At 47.8% G+C, this 25,050-nt stretch overlaps 1 protein-coding gene across 1 annotated transcript in view; it reads right to left on the bottom strand.

The window, feature by feature from the left end:
• Positions 1 to 17,915, bottom strand: part of LOC130116851 (histone deacetylase complex subunit SAP30L) — a 33,566-nt gene extending 15,651 nt beyond the window's left edge. Inside the window, exons 1-3 of the mRNA XM_056284928.1 lie at positions 17,198 to 17,915; positions 10,108 to 10,230; positions 2,129 to 2,227 (exon numbers count right to left, since the gene is read on the bottom strand). Of these exons, the coding sequence (XP_056140903.1) occupies positions 2,129 to 2,227; positions 10,108 to 10,230; positions 17,198 to 17,383 (408 nt within the window). The 5' untranslated portion in view covers positions 17,384 to 17,915. The remainder of the gene's footprint in view (positions 1 to 2,128; positions 2,228 to 10,107; positions 10,231 to 17,197) is intronic.
• Between the last annotated feature and the right edge of the window lie 7,135 nt (positions 17,916 to 25,050).

Below are 25,050 nucleotides of genomic sequence, written 5' to 3'. Positions count from 1 at the left end.
GTACACATGAAACAATGTGTACGAAACACGGGACAAACCACGTCCCTTACTGATTCAGTACTGGACTGATAAGGGACGGAATTTTCTCGACAACTGTTCGTCCCATCGACTTCACACTTGGCGGGAGTACTGCTGAGGACCCAGGAAGTGCTGTGTCGAGTGTGGAACTGTTTGGATGAGCAGCTCAGGAGAAAGCTGCAAGCAGTAACGTTTCAGCAACGTTAGTCACAATAAATTCTGCTTCTTCACTTTCAATGGGGTCCCCGAGTGGAAACACGAACAGCGCCACGCTGCCATTGCAACCCACACTGTGGTCGGAGGGGGGATTACACCAGTATTCTTTTGAGTCGAGTGTGAAGGTTGGATGAAGAGGCACTGCACTCCACCACAAATTCTAAAAGTTAGGTTTACTTAAAAAAATTTAGAAACCGATTACACTTGGGAAAAGTAAGTAACGATGTAATTGTGTCAAGTTATGTGAAATCATTTCACATAAAATCATTTCACATAACTTGACACAGTTAAGTTCATTTACTTTTTGTGGTGTTTTTGCAACTTCAGCGTAGAGGATTGTGATGTTTATTGCAACTCCGGCAGTACCTGCTGCCCTAGTGTCTTTATGCATGCTTAGTACTCCAGGTAAGAAAACCACAGAAAGCTGAATCAGTTCATCTGGACAACTAATTCAACTTTCTATGATCTGCCCCATCACCTTCGAAACACGGCTCAGTTTGTCACCACAGCTGCTCAGCTCTGCAAATGGGCACTGATAGGCTATTACTTGTGATATGTACCCAATCAGATAGTGCTGCGGGTGGGATACTGCTCAAGACCACCGACTGGTGACTACAGACAGAGTGGTGACTACAGACAGAGAGAGGCAGCTGCATCAGAGACAACGCAGCACATTTTTAAAGCAATCAGATGAAAAATTATTCCAACAATCATAAAAATGCTGAATATTGGAGCTGATCTGCCAGGCCGATGATCGGTCCATATCTAGATAAAATTAAATCTCAGGATGTAGCACATTTCACCGACCACATCAACTCTGTGGACACCACATCAAGTTCACCAGGGAGGATGTGGAACATGACAGGGTAGTCTGCTTACACTGTGAAGTTGTAATTGGTGATGGGGGACATTTGTTCTGTAAACCAACACATACTGATCAGTGCTTAAGGTCTGACTCTCATCATCCACTGGGGCAAAAACTAGGAGTCATCAGAACGCTGGACCACCAAGCTGACAACGTCCCCACCGACACAGTGGCCGGGGAAGAGGAGAAATCCCACATTAAACAGGCCCTGGATAAGTGTGGTTATCCTAACTGGGCGTTTGTCAAAGCCAGGAAGACCCCAAACAGTGCACCAGCTGATACAAGAGAGGAGAAGGACAACAGCTGTCTAAGTGTAAACCAGTGGTGATTCTGTATGTGGTGGGAGTGTCAGACAGTTGTGACACGTATTTTCCAAACACCACCTCTCAGTTGCTTTCAAGCCCCAAAACACACTGCACCAGAAGTTGGTCCACCCCAAGGATCAGGTCCCCCGACACAAACAGAGCAATATAGTGTAGCTGTTAAGTACCAGGAGGATTGCCGTGACTTGTACTTTGGGGAAACTAAACAGACGCTGGCCAAGAGGACACACCAAAGAAGAGCTAACATGTCAGACCAGGACTCCACAGTCTACACCATCTACAGACCAGGACTCCACAGTCTACACCATCTACAGGCCAGGACTCCACAGTCTACACCATCTACAGACCCGGACTCCACAGTCTACAGCATCTACAGGCCAGGACTCCACAGTCTACAGCATCTACAGGCCAGGACTCCACAGTCTACACCATCTACAGACCAGGACTCCACAGTCTACAGCATCTACAGACCAGGACTCCACAGTCTACACCATCTACAGACCAGGACTCCACAGTCTACACCATCTACAGACATCTGCAAACAACATTAAACCACATTACAGAGACACAGTTTCAGCTTTAAGTCTTTCACAGTATACAGTAAGAAACATAAAGACAACAGGTCCTGACACACAGTGCATGATGGTGAAGGAACACACCGACCACACATTAGATGAACAAACAAGACATGTGACCGTGTGCTTACCTCCGCCAGCTGGGCCTTGTTTAGGCCGGGCCTCGTCTGCAGCTTGTAGTGTCTCTTATAACGTCTAAGTGTGTTCACCTGCAGCTGGAACAGGTCCACCTGAACACACACACACACACACACACACACACACACACACACACACAAAGAACCAATAAAATCACTTCAGAAATGCAATTATAAAATATCAAACCCCCAAAACTGGACAGATGGACCATGTCCAAAACCATCAGGTTCTGAGAATAATAAAGTGGTGGACACATTTTTAAAAACCAACAACTTTAATATTAGTAAAACCAGCCAATGCCATTAATAGGGACACACCGCCATACATCAGCATGGGCTGATATCCGCCCTGCTGATATCCACCCTGCTGATATCCACCCTGCTGATATCCGCCCTGCTAATATCCGCCCTGCTAATATCCGCCCTGCTGATATCCACCCTGCTGATATCCGCCCTGCTAATATCCACCCTGCTAATAGCCACCCTGCTAATATCCACCCTGCTAATATCCGCCCTGCTAATATCCGCCCTGCTGATATCCACCCTGCTGATATCCACCCTGCTGATATCCGCCCTGCTGATATCCACCCTGCTGATATCCGCCCTGCTAATATCCACCCTGCTAATAGCCACCCTGCTAATATCCACCCTGCTGATATCCGCCCTGCTAATATCCACCCTGCTAATAGCCACCCTGCTAATATCCACCCTGCTAATATCCGCCCTGCTGATATCCACCCTGCTGATATCCACCCTGCTGATATCCGCCCTGCTAATATCCGCCCTGCTAATATCCGCCCTGCTGATATCCACCCTGCTGATATCCGCCCTGCTAATATCCACCCTGCTAATAGCCACCCTGCTAATATCCACCCTGCTGATATCCACGCTGCTGACTGCCATCAGCCCATCCGCTAGTAAGATGACATCCACTGATGGCAGTGGGCGATGTTTATAAGTTGTGTCACTAATTTTGCTTTAACCCCCCCCCCTTTCTCCCCAATGGTACTTGGCCAATTACCCCACTCTTCCGAGCCGTCCCGGTCTCTGCTCCACCCCCTCTGCTGATCCGGGGAGGGCTACAGACTACCACATGCCTTCTCCTATACATGTGGAGTCACCAGCCGCTTCTTTTCACCTGACAGTGAGGAGTTTCACCAGGGGGACGTAGCGCGTGGGAGGATCACGCTACTCCCCCCAGTCCCCCCCCCCCCCCCGAACAAGCGCGCTGACTGACCAGAGGAGGCGCTAGTGCAGCGACCAGGACACATGCCCACATCCAGCTTCGTTGGTCGCCTGACCAAGCCGGAGGTAACATGGAGATTCGAACTGGCGATCCCTGTGTTGGTAGGCAACAGAATAGACCACCACACTATCCGGATGCCCGTGTTGCATCAGCTGCAGTCTGACTCGCACAACAGTAGCCCACCCAGCTGCAGGCTCGGAGAAGATCCAGTAAGTGGTACTATAACACCACCCATAACAGCCACTGCTGGACACCGCCCACACTGCTGGACAGCGCCCACACTGCTGGACACCGCCCACACTGCTGGACACCGCCCACACTGCTGGACACCACCCACACTGCTGGACACCACCAACACTGCTGGACATCACCCACACTGCTGGACACCACCCACACTGCTGGACACCACCAACACTGCTGGACACCGCCCACACTGCTGGACACCACCCACACTGCTGGACACCGCCCACACTGCTGGACACCACCCACAATGCTGGACACCGCCCACACTGCTGGACACCACCCACACTGCTGGACACCACCCACACTGCTGGACACCGCCCACACTACTGGACACCGCCCACACTGCTGGACACCACCCACAATGCTGGACACCACCCACACTGCTGGACACCACCCACACTGCTGGACATCACCCACACTGCTGGACACCACCCACACTGCTGGACATCACCCACACTGCTGGACACCACCAACACTGCTGGACATCACCCACACTGCTGGACACCACCCACACTGCTGGACATCACCCACACTGCTGGACATCACCCACACTGCTGGACACCACTCTGGCATGATGTAACGGGGCAACGGCTGCCGTGCACACCAGTGGTTTGTTTTCAAATAAAAGTGAGAGAAAATGTCGGCCGTGTGGGAGCAGTTCACTATCCTGGAGGGAGATCAGCCACACACAACGCAAACAAATACCCACAACATGAACACACACACACAACGCAAACAAATACCCACAACATAAACACACACACACAACACAAACAAATACCCACAACATAAACACACACATGCAACGCAAACAAATACCCACAACATGAACACACACACGCAACGCAAACAAATACCCACAACATAAACACACACATGCAACGCAAACAAATAACCACAAAATAAAAACACATCGGCTATTGGCCAAACTTATTTTAAACATCGGTATCGGCCCAGAACTTCAATATGGGTGCATCCATCTGGGTAGATATTTACTCTGGGTAGGATATTTACTCCGGGTACGATATTTACTCTGGGTAGGATTTTTACTCTGAGCAGGATATTTACTCTGGGCAGGATATTTACTCTGGGTAGGATATTTACTCTGGGCAGGATATTTACTCTGGGCAGGATATTTACTCCGGGTACGATATTTACTCTGGGTAGGATTTTTACTCTGGGCAGGATATTTACTCCGGGTACGATATTTACTCTGGGCAGGATTTTTACTCTGGGCAGGATTTTTACTCTGGGCAGGATTTTTACTCTGGGCAGGATATTTACTCTGGGTAGATATTTACTCTGGGTAGGATTTTTACTCTGGGCAGGATATTTACTCTGGGCAGGATATTTACTCTGGGTAGGATATTTACTCTGGGTAGGATATTTACTCCGGGTACGATATTTACTCTGGGTAGGATTTTTACTCTGGGCAGGATTTTTACTCTGGGCAGGATATTTACTCTGGGTAGATATTTACTCTGGGTAGGATTTTTACTCTGGGCAGGATATTTACTCTGGGCAGATATTTACTCTGGGTAGGATTTTTACTCTGGGCAGGATATTTACTCTGGGCAGGATATTTACTCTGGGTAGATATTTACTCTGGGTAGGATATTTACTCTGGGCAGGATATTTACTCTGGGTAGGATATTTACTCTGGGTAGATATTTACTCTGGGTAGGATATTTACTCTGGGCAGGATATTTACTCTGGGCAGGGTATTTACTCTGGGCAGGGTATTTACTCTGGGCAAGGTATTTACTCTGGGCAAGGTATTTACTCTGGGCAGGGTATTTACTCTGGGCAGGATATTTACTCTAGGCAGGATATTTACTCTGGGCAGGTTATTTACTCTGGGTAGGATATTTACTCTGGGCAGGATATTTACTCTAGGCAGGATATTTACTCTTGGCAGGATATTTACTCTAGGCAGGATATTTACTCTAGGCAGGATATTTACTTTTGGCAGGATATTTACTCTGGGCAGGATATTTACTCTGGATAGATATTTACTCTGGGCAGGATATTTACTCTAGGCAGGATATTTACTCTGGGCAGGATATTTACTCTGGGCAGGATATTTACTCTAGGCAGGATATTTACTCTGGATAGATATTTACTCTGGGCAGGATATTTACTCTGGATAGATATTTACTCTGGGTAGGATATTTACTCTGGGCAGGATATTTACTCTGTGTAGGATATTTACTCTGGGTAGACTACCACAGGATATTTACTCTGGGCAGGATATTTACTCTGGGTAGGATATTTACTCTGGGTAGGATATTTACTCTGGGTAGACTACCACAGGATATTTACTCTGGGTAGGATATTTACTCTGTGTAGGATATTTACTCGGGGTAGACTACCACAGGATATTTACTCTGGGTAGGATATTTACTTGAGGAATGTTCCATGGTAATGTTACATGCAGTGATCAGTCAGTTACTCAGAAAAGGAATCAACTGTACTGTTGGAAAGTGATGAATCATTTACCAAGTAGGGATGTGTACAGCTGCTGGTCACATCTAGTAAACAGTTTTAAGACAACACTGTGGAACTTGTGATGAGTTGTCCATTTATTTTTGACATGTTATGTATTAAATGACAAATGAAAATATAATTAATGGATCATGAAAATCAATTTAAGTTGCACCCCAGTTCAGTTTGAATCCATTAGTCCATTGTCTTCATGAGCCAGCACAAACTGAGATGTCCATCAGAATGCTACATATCCCAGCAGACCAGACACACATCCTCTACTGAGTCCATCAGAATGCTACATATCCCAGTAGACCAGACACACATCCTCTACTGAGTCCATCTGAACACTACATATCCCAGTAGACCAGACACACATCCTGTACTGAGTCCATCTGAACGTTACATATCCCAGTAGACCAGAGACACATCCTCTACTGAGTCCATCTGAACACTACATATCCCAGCAGACCAGACACACATCCTGTGCTGAGTCCATCTGAATGCTACATATCCCAGCAGACCAGACACACATCCTCTACTGAGTCCATCTGAACACTACATATCCCAGTAGACCAGAGACACATCCTGTACTGAGTCCATCTGAACGTTACATATCCCAGTAGACCAGAGACACATCCTGTGCTGAGTCCATTTGAATGTTACATATCCCAGTAGACCAGACACACATCCTGTACTGAGTCCATCTAAACGCTACATATCCCAGTAGACCAGACACACATCCTGTACTGAGTCCATCTGAATGCTACATGTCCCAGTAGACCAGACACACATCCTGTACTGAGTCCATCTGAACACTACATATCCCAGTAGACCAGAGACACATCCTCTACTGAGTCCATCTGAACACTACATATCCCAGTAGACCAGAGACACATCCTCTACTGAGTCCATCTGAACACTACATATCCCAGTAGACCAGACACACATCCTCTACTGAGTCCATCTGAACACTACATATCCCAATAGACCAGACACACATCCTCTACTGAGTCCATCTGAACACTACATATCCCAGTAGACCAGACACACATCCTGTACTGAGTCCATCTGAATGCTACATGTCTCAGTAGACCAGACACACATCCTCTACTGAGTTCATCTGAACACTACATATCCCAGTAGACCAGAGACACATCCTCTACTGAGTCCATCTGAACACTACATATCCCAGTAGACCAGACACACATCCTCTACTGAGTCCATCTGAACACTACATATCCCAGTAGACCAGACACACATCCTGTACTGAGTCCATCTGAATGTTACATATCCCAGTAGACCAGACACACATCCTCTACTGAGTCCATCTGAAAACTACATATCCCAGTAGACCAGACACACATCCTGTACTGAGTCCATCTGAATGTTACATATCCCAGTAGACCAGACACACATCCTGTACTGAGTCCATCTGAATGTTACATATCCCAGTAGACCAGACACACATCCTGTACTGAGTCAATTTGAATGCTACATATCCCAATAGACCAGAGACACATCCTGTACTGAGTCCATCTGAATGCTACATATCCCAGTAGACCAGACACACATCTTGTACTGAGTCCATCTGAATGTTACATATCCCAATAGACCAGACACACATCCTGTACTGAGTCCATCTGAATGCTACATATCCCAGCAGACCAGACACACATCCTGTACTGAGTCCATCTGAATGCTAAATATCCCAGTAGACCAGACACACATCCTGTACTGAGTCCATCTGAATGCTACATATTCCAGCAGACCAGACACACATCCTGTACTGAGTCCATTTGAATGCTACATATCCCAGTAGACCAGACACACATCCTGTACTGAGTCCATCTGAATGTTACATATCCCAGTAGACCAGACACACATCCTGTACTGAGTCCATCTGAACGCTACATATCCCAGTAGACCAGACACACATCCTGTACTGAGTCCATTTGAATGCTACATATCCCAGCAGACCAGACACACATCCTGTACTGAGTCCATCTAATCGCTACATATCCCAGTAGACCAGACACACATCCTGTACTGAGTCCATCTGAACGCTACATATCCCAGTAGACCAGACACACATCCTGTACTGAGTCCATTTGAATGCTACATATCCCAGCAGACCAGACACACATCCTGTACTGAGTCCATCTAATCGCTACATATCCCAGTAGACCAGACACACATCCTGTACTGAGTCCATCTGAATGCTACATATCCCAGCAGACCAGACACACATCCTGTACTGAGTCCATCTGAATGTTACATATCCCAGTAGACCAGACACACATCCTGTACTGAGTCCATCTGAATGCTACATATCCCAGTAGACCAGACACACATCCTGTGCTGAGTCCATCTGAACGCTACATATCCCAGTAGACCAGACACACATCCTGTACTGAGTCCATTTGAATGCTACATATCCCAGCAGACCAGACACACATCCTGTACTGAGTCCATCTGAATGCTACATATCCCAGTAGACCAGACACACATAGTGTGCTGAGTCCATCTGAACACTACATATCCCACTAGACCAGACACACATCCTGTACTGAGTCCATCTGAATGCTACATATCCCAGTAGATCAGACACACATCCTCTACTGAGTCCATCTGAATGCTACATATCCCAGTAGATCAGACACACATCCTGTACTGAGTCCATCTAAACGCTACATATCCCAGTAGACCAGACACACATCCTGTACTGAGTCCATCTGAATGCTACATATCCCAGTAGACCAGACACACATCCTGTACTGAGTCCATCTAAACGCTACATATCCCAGTAAACCAGACACACATCCTGTACTGAGTCCATCTGAACGCTACATATCCCAGTAGACCAGACACACATCCTGTACTGAGTCCATCTGAATGCTACATATCCCAGTAGATCAGACACACATCCTGTACTGAGTCCATCTAAACGCTACATATCCCAGCAGACCAGACACACATCCTGTACTGAGTCCATCTAAACGCTACATATCCCAGCAGACCAGACACACATCCTCTACTGAGTCCATCTGAATGTTACATATCCCAGTAGACCAGACACACATCCTGTACTGAGTCCATCTAAACGCTACATATCCCAGTAAACCAGACACACATCCTGTACTGAGTCCATCTGAATGCTACATATCCCAGTAGATCAGACACACATCCTGTACTGAGTCCATTTGAATGCTACATATCCCAGCAGACCAGACACACATCCTGTACTGAGTCCATCTAAACGCTACATATCCCAGTAGATCAGACACACATCCTGTACTGAGTCCATTTGAATGCTACATATCCCAGTAGATCAGACACACATCCTGTACTGAGTCCATCTAAACGCTACATATCCCAGCAGACCAGACACACATCCTGTACTGAGTCCATCTGAATGCTAAATATCCCAGTAGACCAGACACACATCCTGTACTGAGTCCATTTGAATGCTACATATCCCAGTAGACCAGGCACACATCCTGTACTGAGTCCATCTAAACGCTACATATCCCAGTAAACCAGACACACATCCTGTACTGAGTCCATTTGAATGCTACATATCCCAGTAGATCAGACACACATCCTGTACTGAGTCCATTTGAATGCTACATATCCCAGCAGACCAGACACACATCCTGTACTGAGTCCATCTGAATGCTACATATCCCAGTAGATCAGACACACATCCTGTACTGAGTCCATCTAAACGCTACATATCCCAGCAGACCAGACACACATCCTGTACTGAGTCCATCTGAATGCTAAATATCCCAGTAGACCAGACACACATCCTGTACTGAGTCCATTTGAATGCTACATATCCCAGTAGACCAGGCACACATCCTGTACCTGAAGGCCTTCAACACACACAGGCTTTTACAATGTCTCAACAGAAGAGCCGTTTGTCATTTTAAACTTCCATGAAACCACTTTGTCACTTAACATATGTTAATCATCCATGTGCTGTGACCAAACTCACCTCAGGAACCTCCACATCATGGTCAGGGGATTCCCCACCATCATCACTAGTCTTCCTCTTCCTCTTGTTGCGAACACTCTGGATGAAGTTCTTATGGAAGTCACAGATGTAGAGATGTCGCACCTGCAACACAAAGCGGAGTTACTTGTCTGCTGGGAGGGTCACGGCTTGTGGTGACAGTGACAGTACGAAGGTTTGAGAGGCTCACTCCCACAATCCCTGTTATCAAACTACATGTGGAGGAGGAAGAAGAGCCCACAGTGTCGGAAGAAGGACAACGTACACTAGACCTGTCACGGTGGTACTTTCACCACTAGGAGGGGTTTTCTGGTCTTCCTTATTGGGCAATGCAAATCCAGGAATATGCAATACACGACAGACAGCTATGAAATAACTAATAACTGTCCCTGTGCAGTACCTGGCCATGTGAGCATGATGCTGTTGCACCTTTTCTGACTGGACCTCCACAGTGGGGCCAGCCCTACACATGTGGTGGTCCATGACTGAGTTTCCCCATTGGCTGGATGGCCGAGTTGGCATTTACCCGTTGGCTGGTGCTTTTTCAAATTTAACTGGCACAACAGTTTTCTATTACGTCATCAGCTGCTGATGGAACCAACCTCAAAACTGCCACTTTTTAAACACACTGTCTTGATGCAAAGCTGCTATTTTTTTATAATAATATAGATAAATAATAACACTTATATGAGGCTTTTCTAGACACCCAAAGTGCTTCACATTGAAGGGGGTAACTCACTTCAACCACCACCAATGTGTAGCACCACCTGGGTGATGCACGGCAGCCATTTTGCACCAGAACACTCACCACACATCAGCTTGAGGAGGACAGGGAGAAACCATTGAGCCAGTTACATGGGGGATGATGAGGTGGGCAGATGGAGAGAGCCAGGTTGGGAATGGTGCCAGGACACCGGGAACCCCCTACTCTGTGATCAGTGCCATGGGATCTTTAGTGACCACCGTGAGTCAGGACTTCGGTGTAACGTCTCATCTGAAGGACGGCATGTCCTACAGCAGTGTCCCCGTCACTGCACTGGGGCATTGGGATTTGATATTTGTTGTCTTTATTAGGACCAGAGGGAACACTGCCCCCTACTGGCCCACCAACACCACTTCCGGCAGCAACTCAAGTTTTCCCAGGAGGTCTCCCATCCAAGTACTAGCCAAGCCAACACCTGCTTGGCCTCGTCATTTGGCAGAGCCAGGGTACATGTTGGTATGGCTGCCGGCATTTTTCTACCAATGCTCTTGATCCAGCCTGCTTCTATACATAAATATACACCTCTCTTTATTTTATCTTACAAGCACCGAGTACTTCAGTTCAGTTCTTTATAGTTTGTACAGTCTCTATAGTTGCTTTATATTCTTGCTATTGTGTGCATTTTTGATATTGTGTGCTTTCTGATTATGCAAACTGTAATAACGCTTCAATTTCCCTCAGGTTCAATAATTTATCTATCTATCATGAATCTCACATTTTGCAAACACCACAACTAAGAGTGCAGTTCCCTCAATGTTACGTTATAAACAAGTTTCCAAATGGGAGCGCGGGGCGGTAATACACGCTTTCATGTTGGTATAACAAATACAGCCTTGACAGTGTTGAGTCAAAGTCAGCAATGACCAGTCTCTTGTTCTGACAGCTGTGTACCACTTGACCTGTGGCTGATGTTTATTTCTTTGTAATGAATTCACAGCAGGGGCGGCACGGTGGCGCAGTGGTTAGCGCGGTCGCCTCACAGCAGGAAGGTCCTGGGTTCGAGCCCCGGGGTAGTCCAACTTTGGGGGTCGTCCCGGGTCGTCCTCTGTGTGGCGTTTGCATGTTCTCCCTGTGCCTGTGTCCTCCGGGGGCTCCGGTTTCCTCCCACAGTCCAAAGACATGTAGGTCAGGTGAATCACCGTACTAAATTGTCCCAGGGTATGCATGAATGTGTGTGTGGGCCCTGTGATGGACGGGCAGCCTGTACAGGGTGTCTCCCTGCCTACCGCCCAATGACTGCTGGGATAGGCTCCAGCATGCCGTGAGCCCGGTTGGGATAAGCGGCTTGGATAATGGATGGATGGATGGCATTCACAGCATTTTGGTCATACTAAACAAGAAGGACACAGTGTCACAGATGTGAGGGACTAGCAAAGGCTGCACTTTGAGCAGACATTGACCCAAGGCGGCAGGTACAAATCTTTCTTATTCCCTAGCTAAGTTTGTGGAAGAGCAAGGTTCTTTCCAAGTCTGCAGGTTCCTCCCCATCTAAAAACATTGGGTCTTGTTGGACATCCTCTTACATGTACAAGCCCACCACCATACAGTTCACCGTCTGCTAAAGCGGTGTTAAAAGGGACCACTGCTTTCTACAGTGTAATATAACCCTGTGTCGTTTTCCTGACGATAAGGACAAACTTACCACCTCATTTAGGTTGGGCTTTTGAACGTGTCCTCATTTAGCAGGAACACGCAGCTCCCGGCCAGGTCCCAGCTCTGCCCCATTACCAGCCACGACGGCGGCTCAGCCGACACTGACCGAAGGTTAATACTTACTTGTCAGGAGAATGAACCACAGTGGTTGGTGAAGTAGAGGCCCGTGGACAAATGAGACCACTTCCTTTCCTTCTGATATGGACAAGTTATAATGACCTGGTCATGAAGCTACAGTCAGCGTCCCCACATTCTCATAGGCCATTGATTACACGTGGAATAAAGACGACGTTAACCTGATCTACCGGCACTAAAGTAGCAAATCATCTTTAGGAAAATGAGACTTGTTATGCTAGAACTGGGATGAAAAGCAGCAGTAAGAATGTCTTGTGCAGCTCTCTGTGGGTGGATGGGTGAGCCACTGATTATACTGGCTCCACTCGCTGCAAGCAGAAAGTTCAATGCCCTTGCTGCTGTTCCTGGCCATTCAACCACACCAACTTAGCTGCAAGCCCATCTGGCAGCAATGTATGCCTACTCCAAAAATGACAAGTTCAACAGCCGAACCTTTTCTCTCACCTGGCCCCAAGATTGTGCAACAAACTCCCGTTCTCCATTACAGCTACTGACTCGCTCATTTCACTCACAAAACGCCTAAAACCCTTTCTTTCTCAGGCCTCTCTTATTCCTTGAAGGGGCTCTCAGCAAAAGTCAGACCGATTCATGGCAAAGTCCTCTTCGTACCGAACACTTCCCAAATCCCAAAGGCAGAGACGGGGCATCAGGGCAGACGACGTACGGATTAAGAAAAGGAAGGCTTTGGAAGACAGCGGGAGCAAACGTGCCAAGCTTACTGATTTATTTGCAACCCAAACAAGCTCACAGCCGGTGACTTCCGGTGCAGATTCAACACTAGGCCTATATGATGATGCCCGTCAGTGAGCGTGATAACACACCTAGCACTGGCATAGCCTCGAACGCCAGGAACTGTCAGTGTTGCCAAATACATAAACTTGAGTCGTCACATAATTCATTTACCTATATTGGTTGTAATACGAAAAGAATGGAACAATTTTTCCCTTCTTCAAAGATTATGAATGTACACAATTCAGTTAGGCCATATATACTGATGATACACCGATCAGCCAAAACATTAAAACCACTGACAGGTCAGCGAATAACAATGACATCTTGTTAAAATGGCAGCACCTGTCAAGGGGTGGGATATATTAGGTACCAAGAGAACAGTCCGTTTTTGAAGTTGATGCGCTGGAAGCAGGACAAATGGGTAAGCATAAGGCTCTGAGCAATTTTAAAGGCCAAATTGTGCTTACTAGACAGCTGGGTCAGAGCATCTCCAAAACAGCAGGTCTTGTGGGGTGCTCCTGGTATGCAGTGGTCAGTACCTACTAGAAGTGGTCCAAGGAAGGACAACTGGTGAAGAGGTGACAGGATCATGGGTGCCCAAGGCTCAATGATGCGTGTGCGGAGCAAAAGCTAGCCCATCAGGTCCGACCCCACAGAAGAGCTGCTGAGCTCAAACTGCTGAAAAAGTGAATGCTGGTTATGACAGACAGGTGTCAGGACACACAGTGCATCGCAGACTGGTCAGAGTGCCCAGATGACCACTGTCCACCGCTGAAAGCACCTACAATGGGCACGTGAGCGTCAGAACTGGACCATGTAGCAGTGGAAGACGGTGGCCTGGTCTGATGAACCACATTTTTCTTTTACACCATGTGGACGACAGGGTGTGTGTGTGTCGTTTTCCTGGGGAAGTGATGGCACCAGGATGCACTATGGGAAGAAGGCAAGCCGGTGTGATGCCCTGGACAATGTCGTACTGGGAAACCTTGGGTCCTGGCATTCATGTGGATGTTACTTTGACACGTATCACCTACCTAAACATCGCTGCAGACCAGGTACACCCCTTCATGGCAACGGTATTCCCTGACGGCAGTGATCCATTTCAGCAGGATACTACGGCCTGCCACACTGCACACATCGTTCAGCAATGATAAGGAACATGATGAAGGGTTCAAGGTGTTGCCTTGGCCTCAAAATTCCCCAGATCTCAATCCGATCAAGCACTTACGGGATCTGCTGAAAAAACAAGTCCAATCCATGGAGACCCCGGCCCACAACTTACAGGACTTCAAGGATTTGCTGCCAGATCTTGGTGCCAGATACCAGGGGACACCTTCAGAGATCTTGTGGAGTCCATGCCTCAACATGTCAGAGCTTTTTTGGCAGAATGAGGGGGACCTACACAATGTTAGGCTGGTGGTTTTAATGTTTTGGCTGGTCGGTGTATATTCTTCAATGGGTGGCTACGATGGGGAAAAAAATCCCAGTGGAACCTCCCAGTCTCAGCCTAGATGGTCCAGTATAAACCACGATTCAAGCGTAACGAGGCTATGTTCATCTGCACTGAAAAAGAGCTTGAGAACAGAGGCACACTTATTTATCATATTTATCAACAGAATTTGACAAAGCAGAGGGACACATACTTTTTTGTATATCCATTACCTAATGACTAGGCTTTACTTTATCCATGTTGACTAAGATTAAAGAAACAAAACTTGATTTATAATGATTAATAAAATGAAAAACATATTTCAAAAGACCCTCCATTCAATGTGGGCTGGTCTGATGCATGGAAGTCCCGCCGAGCTGAACATGGGTCCCGCTCCAGCCCTGCTTGCTACTATCCCCGGTGCCTACTGTTCGTTACTGTGCCCTTCCACTACCTGCGCTCGACGTGATATGCACTCTTGGCTGTTAGACGTCTGTTATACTGATGTTCGTCATTTCATTGTCCATCTACTTGGTAACTTGATTTGGTGATCATTCACAACTGATGATGAGACACACTTACAGAACCTTAACTTGACATGACCACGCACTCTGGGCTGTAAATACTTTTAATGTTTTATGATTCTGCTGGTAAGATATGGTACTAGGTTGTAAGTTGTCTTTATGCATGCTCAACAATCCAGGTAAGAAAATCAAATACAGTTGAATCAGCTCATCTGGACACAACGAAAAGACAAGAGGAGGGGCTGGAGGTGGCAGAGATGAAGATGATAAGATTTTCACTGGGAGTGATGAAGAAGGACAGGATTAGGAACGAGTATATTAGAGGGACAGCTCAGGTTGGACGGTTTGGAGACAAAGCAAGAGAGACAAGATGGAGATGGTTTGGACATGTGTGGAGGAGAGATGCTGGGTATACTGGGAGAAGGATGCTGAATATGGAGCTGCCAGGGAAGAGGAGAAGAGGAAGGCCAAAGAGGAGGTTTATGGACGTGGTGAGGGAGGACATGCAGGTGGCTGATGTGACAGAGGAAGATGCAGAAGACAGGAAGAGATGGAAACAGATGATCCACTGTGGTGACCCCTAACGGGAGCAGCCGAAAGTAGTAGTAGTAGTAGTATGTTTATCTGTCAATCAACGGTGTGTCCAGATGAACTGATTCAACTGTCTTTGACTAGGTTGTAAGTCGCTTAAGATAAAGCGTCTGCTGACTGGGTAAATGTGAATCTAACTACAGTTGTAGTTGTTATTCTATCTTAAGTCCACTGAGAGAGCCACGAAACCGGGGTCGTCAAACTCCCAAGTTTGTGCAAACCTACATGGCCAGTAAACATGATACTGATTCTCAGGTGCAGATCGGTGTAGTTGTTCTGTTTGTTTAAAGGACAGATTGTCAAATTCTGTTTGTAACAGTAATTTTTTTCTTATAAAGTTCAGGTGTTGGGGAACCAGCATATGAACGGTCCACTTCCGCTAAACTATGGGTCAGTTCTATTAGACGTTGCTTATGTTTGTTTGTTTCACTTTCTTTCTTTCTTGTTTATGTTTCTTCCTCTCCTGTGCTGTGTATGAGATTATTTGACAGCTGATGATTTTGCAGCTGATGATTTGGCCAGCTGATGATTTGACAGCTGATGATTTGGCCAGCTGATGATTTTGCGCCTGATGATTTGGCCAGCTGATGATTTGGCCAGCTGATGATTTTGCGTCTGATGATTTGGCCAGCTGATGATTTTGCGTCTGATGATTTGGCAGCTGATGATTTGGCCAGCTGATGATTTGGCCAGCTGATGATTTTGCATCTGATGATTTGGCAGCTGATGATTTGACAAGCTGATGATTTTGCATCTATTGATTTGGCAGCTGATGATTTGGCCAGCTGATGATTTTGTGTCTGATGATTTGACAGCTGATGATTTGGCAGCTGATGATTTGGCCAGCTGATGATTTGGCCAGCTGATGATTTGGCCAGTTGATGATTATGGCCAGCTGATGATTTGGCAGCTGATGACTGCTTATGGCATGAAACAGCTGAATGGTTCATCTGGACACAAGGTTTATTGACAGAAACGTTGTGCCCAGATGAACTGATGCACCTTTCTTTGACTGGGTTGTGAGTCGCTGTTATTCTATGTCAAGTCCACTGAGAGAGCCCCGAAACCGGGGTCAAACTCCCAGGTTTGCGCAAACCCACATGGCCAGTAAACATGATGCGGATTCTGAGGTCCAGTCGGTGCAGCAGCACAGAGTTTGGAAGGGAACAGCTGACGACAGAACCGGCGACTAGCTGATCAGGTGTGTGACTTAAGGTGTGAAACGTGGCTTCGGGGGTTACTCACGCTTTTGTCGATGTCCAGCTTCAGCTTTTTCTGCGATATGCTCTTCTGGATCCTCTTGCTGAAGGAGGCGTTCCCGGCCGAGCGGCCGCAGCGCTCCCCGTCCTCGATCAGACAGCAGCTCTGCCCGTAGAAGGGCGGCGCAGGCGGCCCGTCGTGGCTGTCCTCCTCCGTGCTGAAGCCGTTCATCGTCGTGTGGCGGGCTCACCGTTCGGCTCTGGGGACTCGGGTGTTTACGGGCCGCTCCGGCAATACGCCACCGGTACCGGATCTCCTCCTCACGCGGTGCCCTTTGTGGAAGACGTGGATGTTTAGCCCGGGTCACTCCGTTAGCCGGCTAGCTAACTTGCCGAGGGATCAGCTGGGGAGAAGACCCGCGGTTCGGTCAGGACTTCACTTCCTCCAAGTTTCCTTCAGTCCGCGGCGCCTTAATTTCACTATTACACGAGTCGCCAACCTCCGCTTGAACCGCCACACCGAATAAGGACGGCTAACGACAGTTAGCCACCATGCTATCAGACGCCGAGTAGTGGCCGCGCTGGAGAAACAAGTCCGAGCTGCTGTTTACTCACACACACCGTGACCCGCCCTCGGAACGACGCTCGTCCTAATCCACGAAAGCCGCTCCACGACGAGTCGACCCGTTTCTCCAACAACGCAACTTTTACAAGAAATCACGTCTTCACAACGCCGCAACGCAACAGCCAGCCTTTCCTGCGCATGCGCGATTCTCATAGCGGAAGTTCCGTTCGGGAGCTGTCATTGGTCGCTTTGTGCAAAAGCGGAACTCATGCGTCTGTTTAAATCTTTTAATTGGTTGCGAGAAACATCAATCTTACACCGGTCACTTCCGGGATGAATCGCTTTGTATAGACGTCTCGCTAGAATGGAAGTGGATTCCGTCCTTTCAAACCACCCAGCGCCATTATAAAAGCGGGGGTCTTAATCCTCCCGTTTGGTCTTGTGATCGAAATAGGAGCGACCAGAGAAAAGCGCGTGGAGTCTTGGGCGGGCTGTGTCGGCTGAACCATGTCTGCACGCTCAGTGACGCGCCCCACTGCGATTTAGACAGCCGGGGAGTCCCTTTAGTCAAGTCCTCGCAGCTCCGGCCGCGCCGGGGAGGCAGCAGTGGTATCAGCCGGGGAGTCCCTTTAGTCAAGTCCTCTCAGCTCCGGCCGCGCCGGGGAGGCAGCAGTGGTATCAGCCGGAGAGTCCCTTTAGTCAAGTCCTCTCAGCTCCGGCCGCGCCGGGGAGGCAGCAGTGGTATCAGGCGGGGAGTCCCTTTAGTCAAGTCCTCTCAGCTCCGGCCGCAGCGGGGAGGCAGCAGTGGTATCAGTCAGGGAGTCCCTTTAGTCAAGTCCTCTAAGCTCCAGCCGCGCCGGGGAGGCAGCAGTGGTATCAGGCGTGGAGTCCCTTTAGTCAAGTCCTCTCAGCTCCGGCCAAGCCGGGGAGGCAGCAGTGGTATCAGCCGGGGAGTCCCTTTAGTCAAGTCCTCTAAGCTCCGGCCAAGCCGGGGAGGCAGCAGTGGTATCAGCCGGAGAGTCCCTTTAGTCAAGTCCTCTAAGCTCCAGCCGCGCCGGGGAGGCAGCAGTGGTATCAGCCGGGGAGTCCCTTTAGTCAAGTCCTCTAAGCTCCAGCCGCGCCGGGGAGGCAGCAGTGGTATCAGCCGGAGAGTCCCTTTAGTCAAGTCCTCTCAGTTCCGGCCGCGCCGGGGAGGCAGCAGTGGTATCAGACGGGGAGTCCCTTTAGTCAAGTCCTCAGCTCCGGCCGCGCCGGGGAGGCAGCAGTGGTATCAGCCGGGGAGTCCCTTTAGTCAAGTCCTCTCAGCTCCGGCCGCGCCGGGGAGGCAGCAGTGGTATCAGGCGGGGAGTCCCTTTAGTCAAGTCCTCTCAGCTCCGGCCGCGCCGGGGAGGCAGCAGTGGTATCAGTCAGGGAGTCCCTTTAGTCAAGTCCTCTCAGCTCCGGCCGCGCCGGGGAGTCCCTTCAGTCAAGTCCTCTCAGCTCCGGCCGCGCCGGGGAGGCAGCAGTGGTATCAGCCGGGGAGTCCCTTTAGTCAAGTCCTCGCAGCTCCGGCCAAGCCGGGGAGGCAGCAGTGGTATCATGGATTAAACTGACGGAAAGGCAGCTTGGATGTAACAGCTAAAGTCGTCAGAGGCGATTAAACTTTTTAATTTTTTTTATTTTATGACCGTTAATGTCCATTTATCACCATTAGTGATCATTCTGGACGAAACAGTCGAAAGTAATGTTTAATATTGTGTTTTTAAATATTTCACTTTCAAGTGATTATGACAACCGTTATGTTCCCATATGTGGATTCCCACATCCTCAAAAAACTAAGACCTGAAGGTTTGAAGGGGCCTCTGCGAGATTACTTTCTTCAGTGCAGGGTTTCCTCATGGAATGTCTTTATATAAACTTTATATGGTCGACTTCATATTACACATAACAATTACACACTTACTTTACAGCTCGTCTTTATATTATACTGATATTTGTTTACATATTATGTAAATTTACTATGTAAAGTAAAGTTTATGTCAAGTAATATCTGACATATATTATCCGTCCATCCATTATCCAAAGCGTTTGTCCTGCTCTCAGGGTGGCGGGGATGCTGGAGCCTATCCCAGCAGTCATTGGGCGGCAGGCGGGGAGACACCCTGGACAGGCCGCCAGGCCACCACAGGGCCGAAAGACTACTTACAATTGTCTTAAATGTAAGCCTGCATGGCACATTAACTCGCCATTGCCAATGCTAACACCACCTCCACGGGATGTGGTGGTGTGGTGCATATCGGTCTGACAACTGAGATGGACCCACGGCCACATTAATTTCAATATTTTTCATGACTGACAACTTATCTGACATTTTCTGAAGTTCCCCAGTACCCCACGCATCAGGTTTGAGATGTTATTGACATGTAATTTTAGATTTCATATTCAACAGTTTATGAGCAGTTCAAACAGTCAAGTCAATTTTATTTGTATAGCCCAATATCACAAATTACAAATTTGCCTCAGGGGGCTTTACAGCAACACAGCATCCTGTCCTTAGACCCTCACATCGGATAAGGAACAACTCCCTAAAAACCTTTAACAGGGAGAAAGAATAGGAAGTAACCTCGGAGAGAGCAGCAGATAATAGCTAATTGCTTTCTTTAAAGAAAACCGGCTGAAAAACTGGGGCTGGGTTAATCTATGACAACACATGTGTTTCTTGGAAAAGTTTAGTTTCTGTTCATAGGAGTGATGACTTTTAACGCTTCATGTAACATTATCGAAGAGAGTTGCTAACACTGCACGTCGCCTGCGGCATCCAGATGACATCAAACCTGACAGCAGCACAGCTCATCTGACTGCCCGGAGGGCGGGACGTCTGTCAGCTGGGTTTGATCTCATCTGGAGCACATCTGGAGCATGGCAGTGCTAGAAATGACCTGTAGATGCAGTGTTAGGGATGACCTGTAGATGCGGTGTTAGGGATGACCTGTAGATGCAGTGTTAGGGATGACCTGTAGATGCAGTGTTAGGGATGACCTGTAGATGCGGTGTTAGGGATGACCTGTAGATGCGGTGTTGGGGATGACCAGTAGATGCAGTGTTAGGGATGACCTGTAGATGCGGTGTTAGGGATGACCTGTAGATGCGGTGTTAGGGATGGCCAGTAGATGCGGTGCTAGAAATGACCAGTAGATGCGGTGCTAGAAATGACCAGTAGATGCAGTGTTAGGGATGGCCAGTAGATACAGTGTTAGGGATGGCCAGTAGATACAGTGTTAGGGATGACCAGCAGATGCAGTGTTAGGGATGAGCTGTAGATGCGGTGCTAGGGATGACCTGTAGATGCAGTGTTAGGGATGACCTGTAGATGCGGTGTTAGGGATGACCTGTAGATGCAGTGTTAGGGATGACCTGTAGATGCGGTGTTAGGGATGACCTGTAGATGCGGTGCTAGAAATGACCAGTAGATGCAGTGTTAGGGATGACCTGTAGATGCGGTGTTAGGGATGGCCAGTAGATGCGGTGCTAGAAATGACCAGTAGATGCAGTGTTAGGGATGACCTGTAGATGCGGTGTTAGGGATGGCCAGTAGATGCGGTGCTAGAAATGACCAGTAGATGCAGTGTTAGGGATGACCAGTAGATGCAGTGTTAGGGATGAGCTGTAGATGCAGTGTTAGGGATGACCTGTAGATGCAGTTTTAGGGGTGGCCAGTAGATGCAGTGTTAGGGATGGCCTGTAGATGCGGTGTTAGGGATGACCTGTAGATGCAGTGTTAGGGATGACCTGTAGATGCAGTGATTGGGATGGCCAGTAGATGCAGTGTTAGGGATGACCTGTAGATGCAGTGTTAGGGATGACCTGTAGATGCGGTGTTAGGGATGACCTGTAGATGCAGTGTTAGGGATGACCTGTAGATGCAGTGTTAGGGATGGCCTGTAGATCGCATTGACATTTCCCCAGTAACAGAACTGTTGCGCCACTGACTTGCCGGTCCAGTCAGGGAGACTGGGGGGAAATGACTCGAAGTTGAAGTTATTTTACTAATCTGAAAGATTCGGGGCTCTTGAGAAAACATTTGGGGCTCCGCCTCTGCCTGTAGTGTAGCAGAGGAGACGCATGGCCAACAGCCAGGCTGGGAGACAGAGAGACTTCTAGAAAACCAGTCTTCTTGAACGGGTTTTATTATTGATACGACATTTTATTTGGTGCCGAGTACCACGTGACAGCTGACCTCAAATGCAGTTTACCTGCTTCATCATCCGGGTTCATATAGTGTACAGCTATAGTAGAGCTATAGAAAAGGATAATGATTTTTAAAAGGAAGAGGGAGGGAGGGAGATATAAGGAGAGGAAAGTAAGGGGAGGAAAGAGACATTCATACAGCCAACTGGTTAGAGTGAGAGACAGGCAGACAGACAGACAGACAGACAGACAGACAGACAGACAGACAGACAGACAGAGACACAGACACAGACAGAGAGGGTCATGGGAAAAAAGACAAGTGGATTAGCCTTTCTTATAATCACTCTGAACCCAATAAAACATCTTAATGGATCTTCTCAGTGGAGGCCTGTGGGAGGTAATAGCCTTGTGTGTCTGCTCTCGCTGGTCTGGGATGGTGACTGACTGTCTGCTGACGGACTGACATAAAAAAGAGGCAGATGATGGAGCGCAGAGACATTAAAAGGCTTTTTACTTTGCAGTTCAGGCGTTTACATCACCGGGGAAATGTCTTCCAAGAGGCAATAACATATAAAGTGATCTCTGGGTGTGTCCTCGCATTTCTCTGTCTGTCTCAGGAACGGTGGGACAAGCCCAGCATTATACGACACGTCACGATATTTGAGCAAATGGACCGAGCTGACAAAGCAATATCACCTCGGTTTCGAATACATCATTGTTGGCCAATGCTAGCAGTGCGAGGAAATGGTGATGAGATGAATGTTTGGAGAAAGTGTGTTGTGGCGCCGTCAGTCAGAGAGACAGTTGAAGTTATACAATTCCACAAGAGTAGACGAGGAAAATAAATTAGAAAGTTTAGGAAAGTGACTCTTCCCATAGATCTCATGTAGAAGCAGCCATCCACGATGGCCAGGAGAAACAGCGATGTTCCAGCTATGTCTTCCAGCTATGCGTTCCAGCTATGCGTTCCAGCTACGTGTTCCAGTTATGTGTTCCAGCTATGTATTCCAGCTGTGCTCCAGCTATGTGTTCCAGCTATGTATTCCAGTTGTGTTCCAACTATGTGTTCCAGCTATGTATTCCAGTTGTGTTCCAGCTGTGTGTTCCAGCTATGTGTCTCAGCTGTGTTCCAGCTATGTTTTCCAGCTGTGCTCCAGCTATGTCCCAGCTATGTGTTCCAATTATGTGTTCCAGCTCTGTGTTCCAGCTATGTATTCCAGTTGTGTTCCAGCTCTGTGCTCCAGCTATGTATTCCAGCTATGTATTCCAGCTATGTGTTCCAGCTGTGCTCCAGCTATGTATTCCAGCTATGTGTTCCAGCTATGTGTTCCAGCTGTGTGTTCCAGCTATGTGTTCCAGTTGTGCTCCAGCTATGTGTTCCAGCTGTGCTCCAGCTATGTATTCCAGCTATGTATTCCAGTTGTGTTCCAGCTATGTGTTCTAGCTGTGTGTTCCAGCTATGTGTTCCAGCTGTGTGTGCTGTGCCATGTGATGTGTAGCATAGGACCCATAGCATGGCACACACCTTCAGTAGATATACAGTGGAACCAAAACCGCCTACTACACACCCGTTAAAACCGCAGGTTTTGTGATGTAATAAAGGACACCAAGATAAATCATGACAGAACTTTCCACCTTTCCACCTTTCATGTGAAGTTGCAAGCCATAAAATTCAAGTGAAAAACAAACCAACCTTTAAGGGGAAAAAAATACATAACATGGTTGTGTAAGCGTGCACACCCCTAAACCAATTTTTATTCAGTACTTTTGAAAGAAGCTGGGCGGTTCCCGGAGCTCCCGATACTAAATGTTATAAATTCATGTCTTGCCTCTGGCAGTGTTCCTACTACTTCTAAAACTGCCGTAGTAAAAACCTCTCTTGAAGAAACCGCAGCTTTATCCTAGGGTTCTCAATAACTATAGACCAACCTCCAACCCCCCCCCCCTTTACTTCTGGAACGTTGGAAAGAGTTGAAGCTGACCCACTTCCGGCCTCTCATTCCACCAACAGTCTCTCGGAACCACTTCAATCCGCGTTTAGAGTCTTTTTGTTGCTATGGATTCCAATTCCACTGGGACACTGTGGAATACTACAAGTAGCTGGGGGTGTATATAGACAGTAAACTGGACTAGGCCAAGAACACTGATGCCCTCTACAAGAAGGGACAGAGCCGTCTGTACTGTTTGAGGAGGCTGAGGTCCTTCAACATCTGCCAGACAATGCTCAGGATGTGGTGTGGGTCTGTGGTGGCAGTGCTCTCCTGTTTACTGTTGTGTGTTGGGGCAGCAGTTGAGGGTAGCGGATGCTAAAAGGCTCAATAAACTGATCCGCAAGGCCGGTGACCTTGTGGGGCTGGAGCTGGACACTCTGGTGGCGGTTTCTGAGAGGAGGACGCTGTTGAAGTTATGTGCCATCATGGACAATGTCTCCCACCCACTCCATGATGTCCTGGTTGGGCACAGGTGGACTTTTAGTGATAGACTCTTTCTGCTGGAAAGCACCATGGAGCGCCACAGGAGGTCATTCCTGCCTGTGGCCATCCAACTTTACACCTCCTCCCTCAGAGGGTCAGACATGTGGAGTCAGTCAGTAGTCATCAGACCAGCCCCCCCACTTGTTCTACCCTGTTGGTGTTTGTTAGTGCAGTAGAGATAGCGTATATGCACGTGTTGATATAGTTTGTTCTTATTTCCACTTCTTATTCTATCTTTTATTTCTATTTCGTTCTATTTTCTTGTTATCTTGTATTTTGTTAGTTCCAAAACCCAATTCTGCCTCGGGGATGAATAAAGTGTTCTGATTCTGGTTCTGACTCCGATTCCACGTCAGTGCCACTGTTACTTCATTTGAGTGCAGCTTGTGACGCCATTGATCATGGCGTGCTTTTGGTCCGCCTTGAGAAAGACCGGGGTGTTCCAGGCCTGGCTCGATCTCAAGTCTTACTTACAACTGGCAGAACAGGGTGTTGCCATGGCAGCTCCTGCCAAGTCTGTCGGGGAGCAATGGTTGCGATGATGGCGACGCGTTTAATGAGTAAATTAACCTAAGTCAGCAAGCCACCTTCACATTGTCACATTGCATTGTACAACTTGTGTTTTTGTTGTTTTTACTGGTCACCTCACGTAGCAATACCACCTGTAACCACTAGATGGAAACAAAAGCCAAG

This window comes from Lampris incognitus, chromosome 8 (genome assembly GCF_029633865.1).
Source record: "Lampris incognitus isolate fLamInc1 chromosome 8, fLamInc1.hap2, whole genome shotgun sequence".
NCBI lineage: Eukaryota > Metazoa > Chordata > Actinopteri > Lampriformes > Lampridae > Lampris > Lampris incognitus.
This window is presented reverse-complemented; position numbering and strand designations above follow the sequence as displayed.